Raw genomic sequence first — 19,287 nt, 5'->3', positions numbered from 1 at the left:
ACCAAATGCACTGGAATAAGCTGTTTAAAGTAACATTATACAATTTAACAAAGCAGTTAAAAAAAAACTTTCCTGAAATTTGGTCACACTGAGTTGGCAACTATAACTGTAAGGATATATATATATATATATATACACATACAAATTCAAACAGTCCTGATTTATTTATCTTGCATATAAATATTGACCTCCTCATTCACAAATTCTCACTGTAGAAACTACATTTTTCTTTTTTTTTTTTTATGTGCAAGAAAATTTTTTAAAGTTTCAGTAATGGGATACTAGTCTTGGTATTGCTTGTTGCTGGATCAAAAAGAAAATCTCTAATATCCATATATAGTGCTCTAAACATGTGACTTATGTCCTTTTTCCTCTCTTCATCAATAGACTAACTTTTTCACCTCATCCAAGTGTAAAAGTGTTTTGCTGCATGTATATTTAGGCGTTTCTGGATTTTTTTTTTTGCAAAGTCCTTACTGTTGTGGGCTGAGTTTCCCAAAAGCATCACAGCACAAATATCATTGTTAAATGGTAGAGCAAGCATCACATCATTTAAGCATGTACACATTCTCTCTTCCAGTTAAAATGATCTTAAGTTTGAGATGCTTTTGAGAAACTCAGCCCTGCGGTCTCTGATCACAGGAATTCATAAATGTGTGTGTATAGAAAAGAAAAAAGTGTGATCAATAAAATGTGATGCGTTGCCCTGAATACAATTTATGTAAAAACACTGGTAATGGAATTGATTTTTTAAGATCAATAATAATCTTTAAATAAGAAACTCTAATAACATTGTGCACTCTTTCCCCATAATGCACCTGAAATTTCAAAGTAGTATGGTTAAAGGAAAAAAAAAAAAAAAAAAGGAAACCTCAGATTGCACGAATTTCAGACCCTTAACATGTGGTGAGAACCCCTGTCCTAGATGCTTGAGCAGAGATGATTTTGTACTAATTTGAAAACTTCACCGAATTTACTTTGCTTGTTTGCTCTCCACAGAGTATTCCACGTATTTTCTCCAATTTCCCAATCAGAGAGGCCAAAAAAACAGAAAACCAATCAAAGAATCGCTATGTTGACATTCTTCCCTGTAAGTTTACCATGAAGCAAATACAAACCAAAATGTAAACTTTCATTTAAACAAATCATTTATTCTTTGATTATTTTTTTCCCTGTAATTTAACCCCTGACTGCATCTCTACTTTTAGATGACCATAATCGTGTTCGTCTCTCTTACGGAGGATCAGACGACTACATCAATGCCAGTTTTATTGAGGTAGGAGTAGTGAATCTGAAAGTTTCTAAGTCAGCTGATCATTATTCATTTATCTATATGAAAAGGTCCGTAACCTTAACATTTCTTCATTCAGGGTTACAAGGAATCCAACAAATACATTGCAGCCCAAGGTGACCCAAAACACCATCAGAAATGATCTTTTCTGTTGTTGCTAATGCAGACTGTAATGTTTAATGTCTTATGTTTTTTTTTTATTTTTTTTTTTTTACAAGGACCCAAGGAAGAGACAGTTGGAGATTTCTGGACAATGATCTGGGAGCAAAAGACTTCGATTATTGTCATGGTAACCCGTTGTGAAGAAGGAAACAAGGTATAGCTAACCATGGTGTATTAATATATTAGTAAACCTTCCATACTGGGTAGTCATTTCTGTAAGTGGACAGCTTTCTGATCAGAACCCATAAATTTGTTAAATCAAGACTTAAATGGAAAACTGTTCTGCCACCATGCCAGTAAAAGTGATGCACGATGCTGGCAGTTTTAAACATTTAAACACTTACTGGCCCCTACCTTGTCAGTTCATGTTGTAGTTTGTCATCAATGACAGTGGCCTTAACAATCAATTCAATTCAATTTTATTGGTATAGCCCTTTTAACAGTGGGCATTGTCACTATTGAGCAAGCCAGAAGCAATGGTGGCAAGGAAAAACTCCCTGAGACGATATGAGGAAGAAACCTTGAGAGGAACCAGACTTAAAAGGGAACTCATCCCCAGATAGTGTCACTATAAATAATTTCCCTTCTATAATTATATACTATATAGTCAAAAAGCACAATTGTGTAAACAGGAACCTATGAGCTTACGAACAACTTATGAATATGAGAGTATCAGAGTTATTTCTGAATTCATTATGATTTTAACTTAAAGTCTTGTATCAAACTGAAGTTATTAAATGTTCAATGGTGGAGACTGGAGTGCAAAACTGTTCTTAGCAATTGCAGTCCTAAAGCTAGCCAAGGAAGAACCTCCACATCCATCTTTATGATTTGTATGTGTTACCAATCACAGTAATCTGAGTGGTAGTAGTCTACCACTTCCATTTCAGTAGCCACTAACTGCTGTGCTTAAATACACGACTTAAATACATGAACTTCTTGTCAGCAATGATTCCTTTCCACTGAAGGATGAGGTCGAGGGCAACTGACAAACTGTGCAACAATTAGGCAGATATTCACCTCGGTGTAAACTCATTCATCCACTGCTTTTCCTGGTGGGGGCTGTGGTGGGTTTAGAAGGTCAGTTCAGACTTGTCTATCTCCAGCTACAGACTCCAGCTGTTCTTGGGGGAGCCCCAGATGTTCCCAAGCTAACTGTGAGATATAATTTCCAGTGGGTTCTGGGTCTGTCCTCCATCCAACAGGATGTGCCTGATACATGTCTAGTGGGAACCGACCAGGGCGCATACTTGTAAGGTGCCAAAACCACCTTAAATAACTCCTCTCAATTCTCTCTACTCCAAGGCTCTCCTGAGTTGTCAAGCTCCTAAACCTATCACAGGGAATAAGCTTAGCAACCCTGTGGAGGAACTTCATTTCTGCCACCCGTACTTACGACCTTCTTCTTTCAGTAACAGCTTATGACCACAAGTGAGAACAGAGACCACGATGAGTGACAAAAAAGCTTTGTCTACAATCTGAGCTCCTGCTTCAGCACCACAGACCAATGCAGTGACTGGAACACTACCATCACTGACATGATCTGTTTGTCAATCTTGTGCTCTATTTTTTTCCTTCCCTGTGAATACTGTAAAATCCCAAGATAAAACTCCTCCACAAGGGACAAAGTCTCTTGAGCTCAGGATTGAACCTGGCGCAGTGGAGCAGTGAGGTGGAAACACTAGTCACTGCGCCACCATGCCACATAGATTGTGCTTTATTTATTTCTAAACACTTTCATCAATCCTCTTTTGCTTCTCAGAACAAATGTGCTCAGTACTGGCCATCAATGGAGAGAGAAACAGAGATTTTTGATGATTTGGTTGTGAAAATCAAGGGGGAGGAAAACTGCCCGGATTACATCATTCGCCATCTGACACTGATGAATGTAAGCAAATTCTGACTTGTTTTAACGTACAGTCATTTCTTATATTAATCATGAGGCTTCCCTTTAGTTTCAAATAAAGGTAGTGGCTTTTTTAGAAATCTTCTTTATGATTCCGGCATCCAAACGCTGGTTAGTGAGTAGTAATTTTTCCTCCTTTTTAGCGGAAAGAGAAGGCAGTGGAACGAGAAGTCACTCACATCCAGTTCACGAGCTGGCCTGACCACGGTGTCCCCTCTGATCCTGGCCTGCTCCTTAAACTCCGCCGCAGAGTCAATTCCTTTAAAAACTTCTTCAGTGGACCTATTGTCATTCACTGCAGGTACTATAGGAGCTGATTTTGGAACCCAGTCACATTTTTTCGCAAATGATCACATTTTGACAAACTTTTATTAGTTATGAAAAAAAAATCGTAGTCTGCCTATTTTCATTCAAAAGCTGAACTCAAATGGATCTTTATTCCGTGCAGCGCTGGAGTTGGACGCACAGGGACCTACATCGGTATCGATGCCATGATTGAGAGTCTGGAGGCAGAAGGACGTGTGGACATTTATGGATATGTGGTCAAACTTCGCCGCCAAAGATGCCTCATGGTCCAAGTGGAGGTGAGATACATAGCATGCTGCCACATTCTGTCTGTAACACTTTACAATACAGGTACATTAATAGGCATGAATACAGTAGTCAGTATTGCAAAACAGTTAACTAATAAGTCTATTAAGCATTGACTAATTATAGTAATGATAACTGACATTTTCTATATTACTATTATCTGTTTTTTTTTTCAGTACTGATAAGAGTGCATTCATAGACATTTATTAACATAGTATTTAGCTTCAGTAAACAGTTCAAAATAAATTGATTTATTTACTATTGAGTATTGATAGTAATGATAACTAGTATTATTATTTCTCTATATTACTTAAACAATTTTTAAGCATTAAAAATGTGACGATCACATTTAAGTACTGGATTATAGGGACTAAGTGCTGATTAACAGCTTGTTGATGTCTGTGATACGCATTTGCAAATTGTATGATACCTCGTGCCTTATATAATGTAATAATGCTACTTATGATGTACTTATATACTTATATACTTATAATGCTAATAAACAGGAAAACAGGAATTTGAAGACATTAAAAGAATTAAGTAACCATTAACTAGTCAATAATTAACTATTAACTAGACCTTTTAATGGTTTAGATGGTAAATTCTGTATTAACAATATTAGTAAACAGTTAAGTCCATCATCCAACTTATGAATTCTTTGTGCTGAACACTGGCACGTTCTGTAGTCTTCTTTTCTTGTTATAGTTTCTATACTTCTGAATCGTTATTTTGAAACATACACAGGATGAACCATGAATGAATTCTCTTTACATGAACATTTTAATAACTTAATTAATAAACCATTAGTTTAATTACTATTAGTCTATGGTTAATAGACTTGTGTTTAAGACATAAATAAGAGTAGTGTATAACAGCAGAGTGGGTTTTATCACTTAGAACACGCTTGTCCTTGGAAACAGTGTAGTTAGAGTTATTTGAATTTGTGCAGTCTGTTTCCATTGAACTGTGTAGAGGATCATATTGGTGTACTAGCTAGTTAGCAGAGTAAAGTAGTAGTAAGTCAGTATCTGGCTAAATAAAACCCAATTTGAAGTCTACAGCCATGTTGTTGTGATGCCTCAGGCTTTCAAGGGGTCATCTAAGTAACTTCAGTTGAACTAATAAAATACTGGAACAAATTTTAAGGTATAGTGGGAGAGGTGTGTGTGTGTGTGAGTGTAAGAGAAGTGTGGATAGATTTGGCTGCTGTTTGAAGATGATTTTTAAGTTTTAAAAAGTTAAATAGGAAATGTACATATTTCTAAATATACGATATACATACTATATAAATAAATATATATATATATATATATATATACATATATATATATATATATATATATATATATATATATATATATATAAGAACAGACCTGTTCCTTTACTTGTATAATATGATGATACGGATCACAAACGTACCCTGATCTAAATGGAAGTGTACTGTATCCCAGGCCCAGTATGTGCTCATCCACACGGCGCTGATCGAATACAGTCAGTTTGGTGAGACAGAAATTCCACTCTCAAATTTCCACTCGGAGGTCAACACACTCAGACAGAAAGAGGGAAATGAGCTCTCTTTGATGGAGATGGAGTTTCAGGTGGGTGCTTCCTCTTTTTTTATGCTACTGATAATGTCCAAATTGTTACTTACTGGAAAGTTATGAGTCCTAATCTCTGCACTGTCACAAAGCCACTGCTGGATAACTCCCTTCATTAAACACATTATAATCTACTCAGCTCTATCATTGTACTGTATTCCATATTAACAGAAGTGGCTTTGGGCAACTATTTGGCAAATAAATGTGAATGCAAAACCTCTTGATTTAAATGTCTGGATAGCAATGGATAAAAAGGAGTAAATAAAAATAGAGTAAATAAAAATAGCTGTTTGTACAAAGTCATGCTTCATTTATACACTACATATATATATATATATTACAAAATTTACATGTAAAATGACTTAAATTCGTAGAAAGTACACTTATTTTCCATTCACCTATCAAAGAAAAAGGTCTGTATACATTTTCATCTACGCCTTTCCTTATTTATGTACTTTTTCTTTGTGTCATGGTGCTTTTCTTCCTGACATGAATAAATGACAAAATTCTGTTACAAGCCACATATTAACCATGTTTACACTGACCTTTGCATTAATGGTGAGTTAACACTACCCAACCCCTAGCACATTATAACATTTTTTCATTTCTGTTATGGGTTTTTATGCAGAAACTTCCAAAATTCAGAAACTACAGGTCGTCGAACACGGCACGCACTGAGGAGAATAAGAAGAAAAACCGCTCCTCTATCGTGCCATGTGAGCCAAGCTTTGTTTTTCTCACTTTTGTTGACATTTGAGAGTTTTTTTTTTAAATCAGATTTAGTCATGTAATTTATACTTTATCACTGATCTATGCACAATGTGTTGCAACTGTACTGATATTTATATTTTTGAAAAATGAGCCTGAGCTGTGTTGTACAAAGCAAAAAGTTTTTAGCCCCATACTGTAGACTATAAAACTAATGTCAGAATGTCTTTTGTCATTGCCGTTTATTTTTTGTTTCTCTATCAGATGACTTCAACAGAGTCCCAATTAAAGTAAATGATGAAGCCAGCCATGACAGCGAGGCTGAGGATGAGGAGGAATATTCCTCAGATGAAGAAGATGAAGTCCCCACCAAATATATCAACGCCTCCTTTGTGGATGTAAGTGTTTTCATATATACAAAGCTTAAAAAGCTTAAAAGCTGTTCAGCATTCTCAGTTAAATGAACATTTTGATGCATGCTCAGATGTATTACGTCTGCCTTCTTCTAGGGATACTGGTGCCCGAGTAGCTTCATTGCTGCACAGGGACCTCTGCCTGACACAGTTGCCGACTTTCTGCACATGCTTTACCAGAAGCAGGTTAAAACTGTGTTCATGCTCTCTGATTGCACTGAGAATGACAAGGTGAGTCTCTCCAAATCTAAGCAGGTTCATTAAGTAGGTCTCAAAAAGATACCACTCTCATGACTCTCATTGTTATGTGTCAATCTGTTCAGGAGTTCTGCTCCCCGTATTGGGATGATGAGAAGAAAACATTTGGAGAGATGGTGGTGGAGGTCAAAGAGACTGAAAACTTCCCTACATACATCAGACGGTGCCTAGAAATACAGCACACAAAGGTGGCGCAGCTTTTCTGTTGTTGTGGATCGTACTGACTGTTAGACTTTTAACTCAGATGCTCATATTTCAATACAGTGCAACTATCTATCCATGTATGTAAGGTATAGTCATGCACTCAGACTTGTTTACTCATCACTCCTGCAGAGGAAAGACAGCCACATATTGCAGCAGTACCACTTCCTGAAATGGGCGGGTCATGAGCTCCCAGCCAACCCTCTCGACTTGGTTGACATGATGAGGAGTGTCAGACAGAACAATGATAACTGCAGCCAAAACAAGAATTTGCCCATTGTAGTACACTGCAAGTGAGTCTTTAACTGATAAAATGTTTAACACACTCATTCGGTACACTGATGCATTGGAATCCTTATTGGGTGCAATAACAGGGTCTTTGAGAGTTTGCAGAGCATATACAGAAATGAGCATTTAATATACTGTATTTACAAGCACATGACTGTTTCCTCTACCAGTGATGGCTCCTCACGTTCTGGAATCTTCTGCGCCTTGTGGAAGCTTCTGGACAGTGCAGACGCAGAGAAACTGGTGGACATCTTCCAGGTGGCCAAGGACCTGCGCAAGGCTCGTCTGGGCATGATCAACACCTCTGTGAGTTTTTAAACTTATATCATATACAGACAAAAACCTTGAAATTTTACGGAAAAGAAAAATATATATTCAGACAAATTTTTGCACAAAATACAAGTCTATCATAACATCATAGCGTGAAAGAATAAAACAATGCACTCTTAGTTTCTTTACAACGATCTATTAGATTAAAAGGATTCCAATTAATCTTAAGATAAGATAAGATAAGATAAGATAAGATAAGATAAGATATACTTTATTGATCCCACAGTGGGGAAATTCACTTATCACTTATCTTGGACATAAATATTCTTAAATCAGGACTGTAAGTCCAGCAACAAATTAACTTTTCCTTTAGTTACTTCATCCATAATGAGAGGTGACATTCAGCAGAAATACTAGCCTGCGGACTGGTTTTAGAAATTTTCACAAACTTAGTATTTTTTACGGTTGTTTGCAGATTACAATATTAAATCTGTGTTAAATTGCAAATTAAGATTACATACAGAAGGCATTTTTAAATCAGAAATTCCTACATAGTCGTAATAGCTATGGACTAGTTTTCCAAAAGAAATTCTGTCTGAATATGTCTATAGTTATTTACACATCTTAGTCCTACAAACCAAAAAGATTTGCGTTATTCTCTATTAGCACACCCAAATTTAAAATAACTTTAACAGCCTTTTAATTTTTTTGTAATACTTCGTCCTCCATTAAAACAGGAGCAGTACGAGTTCCTGTATGCTGCCCTGGAGGTGGCGTACCCCGTGCAGAACGGCGAGGTGAAGAAGCCCAGTGAAGCCCCTAATGACTCAGTGCAGGTGATTAACGAATCAACAGCACTGATCGATCCCAGCACAGACGCTGCCACCACAAAGAGCGCCAGTGAAGACACTGTCTCAGCATCGCCTGAAGAGGGAGCCACAGAGGCCAGCAGCGAGCCAGAGAAAGGCCTTAGTGAAAGCGCCACTAATGGTCCCACAGCTACTGTAGAGGTTTAAACTTAAATCATAATTGCAGCTTGCTTTGTATTTCATGTTTTTTCTTTAAAACAAACAAATGTTTTTATTTAACTGTAAAAAAATTCAAATAGAAATGTTCTCCTTTTCTTGATGCTGAATTTTAGAGTTTTGTTGTATTTAACTACAGTCTTAATTTAATTAACAGAAAACATAAAAAAAAAAACATTTCTTCATGCTACTGATGAACAATTCTGAATCTGTGTGAAATAACAACCCTTAGTTGTTTCAGAGTTTACTTCTGCAGTGGTGTATTTTAATGCAAAATTCTAAGACTTCTGAGAGTGGTTATATGCATTTAGTCCCAGAACTGTCCACATTCTGTATTTAAATCCAACAAACTCTCTTGTTATGAATCTGTTTTGAAATGTAACTTCAGAATTTGAATCCTGTCTTTTGTTGTCTTTAGACTGCATATGTGAATGTAATATAAATGGAAACTTTGCTAGTATTCACTGTATATCTATATATATCTAGAGATATTTTGTTAACAAATCTAAGTTATGAAATTGCGAATGTATTCATGGGCAGAGTTATGTTATGCAAAGATTACTTTGCACTACACTTGTGTCTTCAAACTATCTCATTGGTATGATTCTTACTCATAGATTAATTTCCTAGAAAATTATACCTTTGCCATGTTGTTTTTTAATTGGAAAAAAATGAATAAAGGATTTAAATATGTTGCTATGTAATGGATTTGCACTGCAAAAAAAAAAAAGTTGGATTTTAAACCAGATCAGGACCGTTAGCATGTAGGTGCCTCTTATGTGGGTTTGTAGGACACTCCAGATGCAGAGCCTCACAATCTTGTTTCCCTCCAAAGAAAAAAGAAAAGAAAAAAAAAAGAAACATTCAGTTTGGGCTGTGACAACATCCTGTACAGATCGGATTAAACATACAACGTGTATAGTGGAGCTTTTACTGTAGAAATCAAAAAGGCTGTCAATGTTTCATCTTATTTCACTAACAAACACATTATTAGTTTGTCTTTATTAATAGTACATTCATAAATAAAGTATCTACCCTGTCATCCAGTAGCACAGGTGTCTGTTACTGAAGTACATATCTCTGTGTGTTCTGTTTTATCTGTTCGCCTCCTGTTTAATTCTCAGTCTCTCCTCATAAGTAAGACTTTTCCAAAATCAGGTCAACAACATTATTAGTGTTTAAAACTAAAACTAGCTAGCTAAATTTTACAGAACAAGCTAGTGACAGCTAGCTCACTAGGCATATAAATTAAAAAAAAATCTGAAATAACCACAAATAATCAAATATTCTATAAATCTAAATATAAATTTATGCTTAGAATTTATTTACAATATTTACCAATTACAAAGATAAAATAACAAGCTATATTGGTTGTGTAAAACTGTTATGGAGTAGACTACTGTCCACTACTGCAGTAGTGTATTGAACTCTGCGAGTTTGACTGGTGCTGATATGTTTAAGTTTGAGCTGTCAGTCATGTTCATTACTGTTTCAGTGATTGGCAGTTGGTTATGAAATCTAGTCCCATGGAGAGATCTCCCACTCATCATATGGTGAATCTTTCACACTGTCCAATAGACACTGAGATATTGTGAAACACCCACTGAATCCCAGTGATGCAGTGTGTCTGTGCGTATTAAAAGCCTGTTGTCCAGTGAGCATTAATCTTTGCTCCCATTAAAGCACAGTGTACTTCAGTCTGCCATAGGATCCCACTGAAGCTGTGTGTCAATGGAAGTCTATCAATGGTATGTCTACTGGACTTCAGTGGAGATTTTCATGCAGGCTGCGCTGGCCACCGAAAACAATTTACATCTTACCTTTTGGGAAATGGAGAAATTTTGGATGCATCTCCAATACATCTTATGGGGTTTAAGTGTCATTAAATCATTAAAGTGGCAATTTTGCATTGGATAACCTTAATAACTAATAACATGCAAGAGAGTAATAATGTACAGTGCAGTCTTCAACTGTCAGCCTTTTAAATAAATTGGGACTTCTGTTCTTTTCTCTTTCATGTAAAAACAATACCAGACTACCTTACACTAATGTCTGTAAAACTCTAATGTCACCTCATGAGTTTTAAATGTTTTATGAAGACCTAATGTACAGCTGGTAGCATTCACATAAAGTGTTACTATAAATGCTTATTGGTCAACCCACACACCCACAATTTAAATGCAAGAAATTGTTGAGTGTGAGTCAGGTGTGTTAGAGCAGGATGTACACTACAGTTTGTATTATAAGGCTATTACAAGACCAGAATGAGAAATAGGTTTAATTTATTTCACAACACAGATAAGTGTAATACAGGTAACATACACTGGGTGGCACATGAGGACAAGAAAGAGAGAACCGATCATATCACCTGTGAGTAAAACCACTGGATATGTTATGCTTGAATTCCCTTTGTCACTAATACTTCTGAGCATTTGGTTCTGTAAGCAGATTTCCTGATTATAATAATTAAAATAATTTTAATTGACCACAATTGTCTTTTAGAAACTCATCCATGTATTGTCGTAATATATTTCAGAATATCAGTTTTGTTGTACATATATATATAGAAATCATTCCTGCTTCTTTGAGGGGCAAGGTCTCTTCCCTCACCTGAAGGAAGCATCCTACTCTATTCCAGGGAAGAATCATGGCCTCAGATTTGGTGGCGCTGATTTTCATCCCAGCCACTATACACTCAACATGTGTTGGAGAGCCACTTCAGATGGTGCCAAGAGAACAACATCATTTGCAAATAACGGTGATGTTACCTGTAGCCCCCATAAGAGACACCTCTCCAACTTTGGCTGTGTTTGTCCATGAAAACCACGAACCTTACTGGAGTCCGACATCCACCCACTGTTTCAAGGTCTGGGTGGAACCCATATTGTTCCTCCTGAATCTGAGCCTCGTCATCAGTACTCTGTCATAACCTTTTCCCAGGAGGTTGAGGGGTGTGATTCCGTAATTGGAACATACCCTCTGGTCTTCTTTATTTAAAAATAGGGAATTGTGTGAGTCCAAAGGCACTGCCCCAGATCTCCAAATAAGTTAACCACACAACCTCAAGCTTGTCCAGGGCCTTCAACATCTCTGGCCAAATTGCATCCACCCCTGCAGCCTTGTAGCTACTAAGGCTTCCAACCACCATAATAACATCAGCCACAGAGATGGACTTCAAAGCACTAGAGATTTCTGGCACTGCCTCCTGAAGTGATGGCATTTCTACTGGGTTAAGGAGGTCCCCAAAATGAACTTGCTCAGCAGAGCTTGGTGATTTGAACATGGTCCATTTAGACTCAATGTCACAACCTCGCTTGGTCACTTGATATAAGGAACAAGTCCATTTTTGGAAGTGGGGAGATAAATACTTTCACCAAAGCTTCTTTTCAGGCTCCAAAACTCTCCTGGGTTTACCAGGTTAATCAGGCCAGTGCCCATGTGAGAGGAATCCAACTCCAACTCAGTTGACAGCTCTGCCTCTTTCATAACCAAAAACATATGGCCTTCACTCTGATGACAAAATCACAAAATCAATCATTGTCCTTTGGTCCAAGGTGCTGTAGTATCAAATACATTTATGAACAATCTCATGTTTCAACAAAATGTTTGTTATTGATAATAGCATGCACAGAAGTCTAACGACATGTCACTGTTTCAGTTCAGACCCAGAAGCTTATTCTTCCTAATCATGCCCCTCCCAGTATCTCCATCATTTACTTGCAGTATGGCGTCAGAAGGAGGCACCCACTCAAACATGTGCACCACATTCTCTAAGAAGGTTGAATACCCTGATCTGCTTTTTGCTGCATATGCACAAGAAACTGTCAGTGTTTTCCTTCCTGGTGAGTTTCCCTTACCCCCAACTGTGGGAACTGTGAAATAGGAGAGAGACCACCCTTGATCAAGAAGTTTGGTACCAGAGCTCTTACTGTGAGTGGATGTGAGGCCAACATCTAGTCAATACCTTTCCATCACACACACTAACTCAGGTTCTTTCCTGCCAGTGAAATGATATTCCACACTTCCATTGCCAGGCTTCAGTCCATCTAAGGCTATATATTGCATATATTGATTATATATAATAATACATTCTCTTAGGTACACTGTTGTGCAGTTTTCTACCGACTTTGTATCTCCCTTCTTTCTGTCTCAGCAGGTCCTAGGCAGTCTCAATGATGTGTTTAACCTGGTTTATTAGTTCATATGCTCCTAAAATTTGCTTTTGTCTATGGATACACTATTGAAGAAGAACATCGAATAAAATAAAAATCTAGTATGCTAAAACTTAGTACTATAATGCAAATTTAGTCTTTTTTTCAGTCAGTTAGTAAACACTCTCTGGCATGTGATAAGCTTCACTTATACAAAAGATTTTATGGTTGGCCTGGTGAATTTTTGGGACTCTAGTGGTGACTACTATAACTACTTCACTATATTACACATTACTAAAAATACAAAACCCAACAACATAACTTTATTATACACATACAAATTTTTATACATATAGAGTTTTGTAAGACTCTTCCTTCTAAGCTTCTATGGTTTCAGCATCAACGAACAAAGTATGCACTGTACATAAAATGCCAAAAAAACCATAGGAAATTCCCTTTAATAAATAAAGTAGAATTCTGTGGAAACTCTGTGCCTTCAGAGACCACATTCAACTCCACCCAAGAATACAATTATCATATCATCTTTCTCTCCAGCCTTTGTGTGAGTGGTATTTGCAGTAAGTGTGGCCCAGTCACTCAGATACGGATACACATATATCAGCAATAATATACAGCTAGTTACTAAAGACTATAAACGTCCTACCCTATATATATCCTGTATATATGTGTGGCATGAATTACCCACAGCAGCTTTATATAATTATGGTTCCTGCTTTGGGAGGGGTTTAGTTATTACTGAGCAGTTCCAGCTCAACTCTAACTTTAGTAACAGATAATCTGGGCTTGTACAAATGCTTCGATTTTTCTGATGATGTAGTATGTAGTATATACTGTATCAGCATCAAACTATACACATTCAGCAAGCAAATGCCATCATCTTAATGTGAGACGTGTAGTAAGATACAACTATGCAAACTATGCTCCAGTGAAGCCAAATTCCACTTTATGTATGATAATTACTGGGACATCTTTTGATACCACAAGGATTCTCCAGGAACTGCAAGATATGTTCCTACTTTCTTCTTCATAACACTGATTTTCCATGATGATCCTGCACTAAATGGGACATCATAAACCTACTGCATACACACTTTCATCCAAAAGCATTCAAATGGCAAGGACAATTCTTTTGGTTTTGCTATGCACTGAAGACATTTGGGTTTGAGATCAAACAATGAATGCGAGGTGATAGAGCAGAATTTCACCTTTCATTTTCTAGATGTGTTAAACAACTTCAAACATGGCACCTTTGCTGGAAGTCAACCCAGTTTTTAGGTGAGCAAAAGTACAACTGAAGCACTTCACAGCTAAACTCTTGATTAGTTGATTAGTTGATCATCATGATGTGTGGCCAGTTCTATAAAAGCAGAACTTGTGGCAGACTGGTGGTCTGGATTTCTGCTGGCATTCAAAGTTGTGTCAACACCATGCCATGGAGACATCAGCAATGATCTCAGAGAAGTAATTGTTGCTAAATGTCAGTCTACAGAGGTTTATAAGGCCACATCCAAACAATTTCAAATCCTTCATTCTACAATGAGAAGGATTATTAAGAAATGGAGAACATTCCAGACAGTTGCCATTTTCCTGGAGTGGACAGCCCAGAAAATTCATCCCAAGGTCAGCAAGGAGAAAGCCAAGGAGAAAGCCTCTTCTCTCCAAAAAGGACATGAAAGCACAGCTTAGGTTTGCAATGTTACATCTTAAGGAACCTCAACATTTCTGGAACAATGTCCTTTGCACAGTGGAGCTGCACAAAAGTGAAGATGCTTGTTTATAACTGTCACACCCGCTATGGACCATTCAGCACCATGCCACCAGAAGGCACCCTTTCCTGAATTTTGAGCCCTTCCTAGTTATCCTTTCCATTTCCCGTTTTGAATATATAAAAAGCACATGAATGATACACATAATCACATAGCCTTGCCATTTGTTAGTTCAATTAAGTAAGCTCTGAGCTATTTATATCATGACTGTGTTTAATCTTGCATTGCTCTTGTAGTTTTCAACCACACCGCTCTGACTCAAATATACAGTTTTTGAGAGAGAATTTCAAGAGGTGTTCGACCATGAAAAATAAGGGAAGGATGCGGGAAAGAGACTTCTTTGCCTCAAACAAGGTAAACAATCAGCAGCCAACTATGCACTAATGTTTTGCACTCTTGCAACGGAGAGAGGATGGAATGAGCCAGCGCTGAAGCCCATCATTTGCAAATGTCTAAAAAAACATGTAAAACCAAACTAGCATGCTGTGATGAGTACCTCACACTCAACCAGTTCAACCAGCCACCCATTCGCACTAATAATTTCATGGGAGCACAAAGACCTTATACACTGGATTACACCTTAGCCAAGCCTACTGCCAAAGCAAATGACACGAACACATGGAAATCATTCCATGTGTTACTCATCCTGCCAAGGAAAAAGAATGCTGTCAAGGGTTTTGCTTATGTTTGTATTGTGGAAATAAGGGACACCTCCAAGCCATATGTATATTCAGACCTGATAATCAATCACGAAACCAGGTGAGCACACCTATGATTGAGAGCAAAAGAATGAACCTGCCTGTAATATTGCCCTGGTGTTCACATTAGAAATATTTTCCACTGCTCATTGACTTTAGAGGGGCTGGTAACTTCATGGATGAAACAATGGCTTATTTTCTCTCTTAGGCTCCTTAACTGTCAAGGCACTAGGGAAGGTCAAAAATCACAGAATGCACCATTCTCCTTCAAATGAATACTGGCATCTTACATACAGAAATTCTCTCATTTATGATAACCAAATCACCTCAAAGTCTGATCATTCTAGGCTATCACTCTGGCTGATCACCCAAAACCATGTGGTTTTCTGGAAGGAAGGTGAATTAATGTCTTGGAGCTCTCTATGTTTTAAATGTGGCCTCTCTCTGCCCTGTCATGCAACACAGATAGAATGTCCAAGTCCAAAAAAAAGGAAGTGCAAATACCTGTTCAGCGTCCACTCCACCCCTGTGACTGTGCCATCAACCTCCTGGCTGGTTCAGTGCCCCTTAGAGGTTGCACCTATACTCTCCCTCCCTGAAACAAAAGCTATGGAGGATTACTTCAAAGAGGTGCTGGTACAAGGTTACATTCAACCAGCCACCACACCTGCAGTGGCCACATTCATCTTTGTGGAAAGATAGTGGTCTTCATCCTTGGATAGATTATTGGGGTTTGAACTCTGGCTCAGTCAAGTACTGGTGTCCTCTTCCTCTAGTCACCTAAGCTCTTGAACAGGTAAGAGAAGTCAAGATGTTTCACCAAGCTGGACCTCAAAAGGGCCTACAACCATATCAGTGAGGGGAATGAGTGGAAAACAGTCTTTGTTACAACTGCCGGTCACTATGAATACTTGGTGAGATCCTAAGAGAATTATCGAACTGCTGTGTCATCATCTACATCAACAACATTCTGAATTTCTCCAAATCAGAGGAGAAACATGACTGTCAGGTATGAGCAGTGCTCAAGAAGCTCTTAGAGAACAATCTGTTCATTAAACTTTTGCAAATTTTCATCAGTTGAATTGTCAGTTCATTTGAGGTTTCAGCTCAGTGGTGTCCCCTCTAACATCATTCTTAATGGACTCTCTAGAAAAACCCAGGACTCTCAAGTGATTGGAGGGAGCTATTTGAGCTTTCCACAACCAGGAACATTTTTTCTAAAGCTCTAATACTTCACCATTCAGACCCCTCTCAATAATTGATTGTTTCACTGGTGCCTCTGCAAAAACTCCCAACTGCCATGGAAACCACTGAAATCATATTTAAGGAGGTGTTTAGGTTCTATGGCCTCTTTGAGGACATTGTGTCAGATAGAGGAGTTAAGTTCACCTCACGAGTTTGGCCTGCATTCTGTTCATGTCTCAACATTAATGTCAGTTTGTCCAGAGCCACCTTTGAGTCATCTTTGTTACAATAATGCACAGCAGCATGTTAGGTGATAAAGAAACATGGCATATCACCACAAACCTTTCATGCGCACTATCCAACATGGCCATAGAAGGGTGATGATTGGGGCATGTCTTGCAGCCACAGATACAGGACACCTTAAGGTCATTGAGTTGACATGAACTATTTGTTATACCGAAGCATTATAGAAGCAAATGTGAGGCCATCTGTCTAGCAGATAAAGCTTGGCCATAACTGGGTCATGCAACGGGACAGTAATCCTAAGCATACCGTTTTGTTGTTTTTTCCCCATGAGCTGTATTTTATTGTTGCCTTGATGGAACACAATTTTTTTATGGTAAAAGTATTTGGTTTGTGATGTCCCAAATATTTGGCCATGTTACATCGGAAGTCCCGAGGCGACGTGTATGTTCAGTTATTGAGTGTTCCACGACGAAAAGACAGAGAAAGCTCATAAACGAGAAAGCAGATAAACAATTTATTACTTTGAAAGATGAAGTGCAGCTTTTGTTGATATTGTTGCTATTTTCTATATACGAAAACTTATTTTTTACAATGGTCAGACTGTACACGCTGTAAACTCATACAGAAAATTAACTTCAAGTTGTTGCTGCTTTATTTCTACAACTTTATTTGTACAAGCTACTGAATGATTGGGTGTACTAACCTTTCTGCAAAACATTGTCTTAAAATTATTGGCACCCAGAACCAGAGAGACTGGGTATCAGCACTGGGTCTATTCCTGTAAAGTGTAACAAGTTTGGAGAACACCTGCTTTTAAATATACAGTCCTCTCTGAAATTACTGGAACAGCAGGCCAATTCTTTTGTTTTTGCTATACACAGAAGACATTTGGGTTTGAGATCAAAAGATGAATATGAGATGATAGATCAGAATCTCATCTTTCATTTCCTGATATTTACATATAGAACGGACTAATCATTTTTTTTTTTTTTTGGTGAACAAATGTGTTGGAACAGATAGTCTTAAAGTGAATTAAAGTAAATAACACTTAATATTTGGTTGCTTATCCCTTGCTTGCAATAACTGCATCAAGCCAGCGACCCACTGACATCACCAAACTGTTGCATTCTTCTTTTCTGATGCTTTTTCAGGCTTGTACCATGGATTCTTACAGTTGTTTGTCTGGAGGCCTTCTCTCTTCATTCTCCTCTTCAGCAGGTGAAATGCTGCTCAATTGGGTTAAGGGCTGGGGATCGACTTGGCCAGTCTAAAACCACTTTTTTCCCCAGATGAAGTCTTTTGTTGTGTTGGCAGTGTGTTTTGGCAAGTTTAAATTGACAGACAGAATGTTTCTGTAGATTTCTGCTCCCATCACGAGTTACATCATCAGTACAGATTTGGTAGAGGTTAATGTTTGTTCCAGAACTTTTGGGGCTCATCTCTGTATTTCTTTGCGAATTCCAATCTGATTCTTACTGCTGATGAGTAGTTTGCATCTTGTGGTATGGCCTCTGTATTTCTGAATTCTTTTTCAATTGTTGTATTGGCTATGCCCAATCGATTTTGACTCTTTTCCCAGCTTCAAATTGGCTTGCTTTTCTCCCATAGACAGCTCTCTATTCTTCATGTTGGTTTATCCTTTTTAACAACAAATGCAGTCTTCACAGGTGAAAGCCAGGGCTCAAACCAAGAATAGACATTCAGAACTATTAATTGATTAAACAGTCAATCTAACAAGGCACACCTGGCCAACAAGAAACACCTGTCAGTTGCATGTTCCAATATTTTTGATCACTTGAAAAATGGATGGGTTCAAACAACAGGTGCCTTGTTCTAAGTTGCTTAAAACATCTAGATGTAAATATCAAGAAATGAAAGCTGAAATTCTGATCTATCATCACAAACCCAAACTTTTGATCTCAAACTCAAATGTCTTCAGTGTATAGCAAAAACAAAATAATTGGCCGTGCCGTTCCAATACTTTCAGACGGGACTGTATATCTGGTGCCTAGCTTGGGATTAATGAGGGCAAGAAATTCTCTGAATATCTGGGATAAAGTATAATTTACATCCTAGTAAATGCATCGGCTCAATTACAGTGAGTAATGCTTCGGCCACCTTGGATTGGACACACTTTCCCATCCCACTCGTATATGAAAGCTATACAGTATATTCTGTGGGTCCGGTGAAGTAAAAGCCTGATTATGCCCAGCTGTTTCTTTCTACAACATAGGCTTTAACTGAGCTTGCTAAATTCCACACAAAGTGACTGATACTCCCTCTTTCATACACAGAGACAGTATGTGCGAGTCTGCTCTCTATGGGAGAAAGTGTTCATGTGATGCCTGAGATGCCCCAGTCATAGTATTATCATGCAAAAAGAGTTTTTCCTCCCAAACACAAAGAGGCTACATATCTAATACAAAAGATGTCTTCAGCTTGGACAAAACCCACACAGTGCAGGGCCAGACTTCATGCCTCTATACAGTCAAGTATTGTCTGTCCTGGT

At 37.8% G+C, this 19,287-nt stretch overlaps 1 protein-coding gene across 11 annotated transcripts in view; it reads left to right on the top strand.

Annotated features, from left to right (window-relative positions):
• ptprc (protein tyrosine phosphatase receptor type C) overlaps nucleotides 1–9,517 on the top strand; it is a 30,385-nt gene extending 20,868 nt beyond the window's left edge. For all 11 annotated transcript variants that reach the window (XM_053238222.1, XM_053238223.1, XM_053238220.1 and 8 more), the window contains 15 exons: nucleotides 1,000–1,090; nucleotides 1,209–1,276; nucleotides 1,371–1,407; nucleotides 1,510–1,607; nucleotides 3,216–3,341; nucleotides 3,503–3,660; nucleotides 3,808–3,943; nucleotides 5,402–5,548; nucleotides 6,177–6,264; nucleotides 6,521–6,654; nucleotides 6,766–6,900; nucleotides 6,993–7,115; nucleotides 7,261–7,421; nucleotides 7,587–7,722; nucleotides 8,424–9,517. In XM_053238222.1, the coding sequence (XP_053094197.1) occupies nucleotides 1,000–1,090; nucleotides 1,209–1,276; nucleotides 1,371–1,407; nucleotides 1,510–1,607; nucleotides 3,216–3,341; nucleotides 3,503–3,660; nucleotides 3,808–3,943; nucleotides 5,402–5,548; nucleotides 6,177–6,264; nucleotides 6,521–6,654; nucleotides 6,766–6,900; nucleotides 6,993–7,115; nucleotides 7,261–7,421; nucleotides 7,587–7,722; nucleotides 8,424–8,702 (1,917 nt within the window). In that variant the 3' untranslated portion in view covers nucleotides 8,703–9,517. The remainder of the gene's footprint in view (nucleotides 1–999; nucleotides 1,091–1,208; nucleotides 1,277–1,370; nucleotides 1,408–1,509; nucleotides 1,608–3,215; nucleotides 3,342–3,502; nucleotides 3,661–3,807; nucleotides 3,944–5,401; nucleotides 5,549–6,176; nucleotides 6,265–6,520; nucleotides 6,655–6,765; nucleotides 6,901–6,992; nucleotides 7,116–7,260; nucleotides 7,422–7,586; nucleotides 7,723–8,423) is intronic.
• Nucleotides 9,518–19,287: the final 9,770 nt, after the last annotated feature.

This window comes from Pangasianodon hypophthalmus, chromosome 11 (genome assembly GCF_027358585.1).
Source record: "Pangasianodon hypophthalmus isolate fPanHyp1 chromosome 11, fPanHyp1.pri, whole genome shotgun sequence".
Lineage (NCBI taxonomy): Eukaryota > Metazoa > Chordata > Actinopteri > Siluriformes > Pangasiidae > Pangasianodon > Pangasianodon hypophthalmus.
Note: the sequence above shows the minus strand (reverse complement) of the source record. Positions and strands in the feature narration are given on the sequence as shown.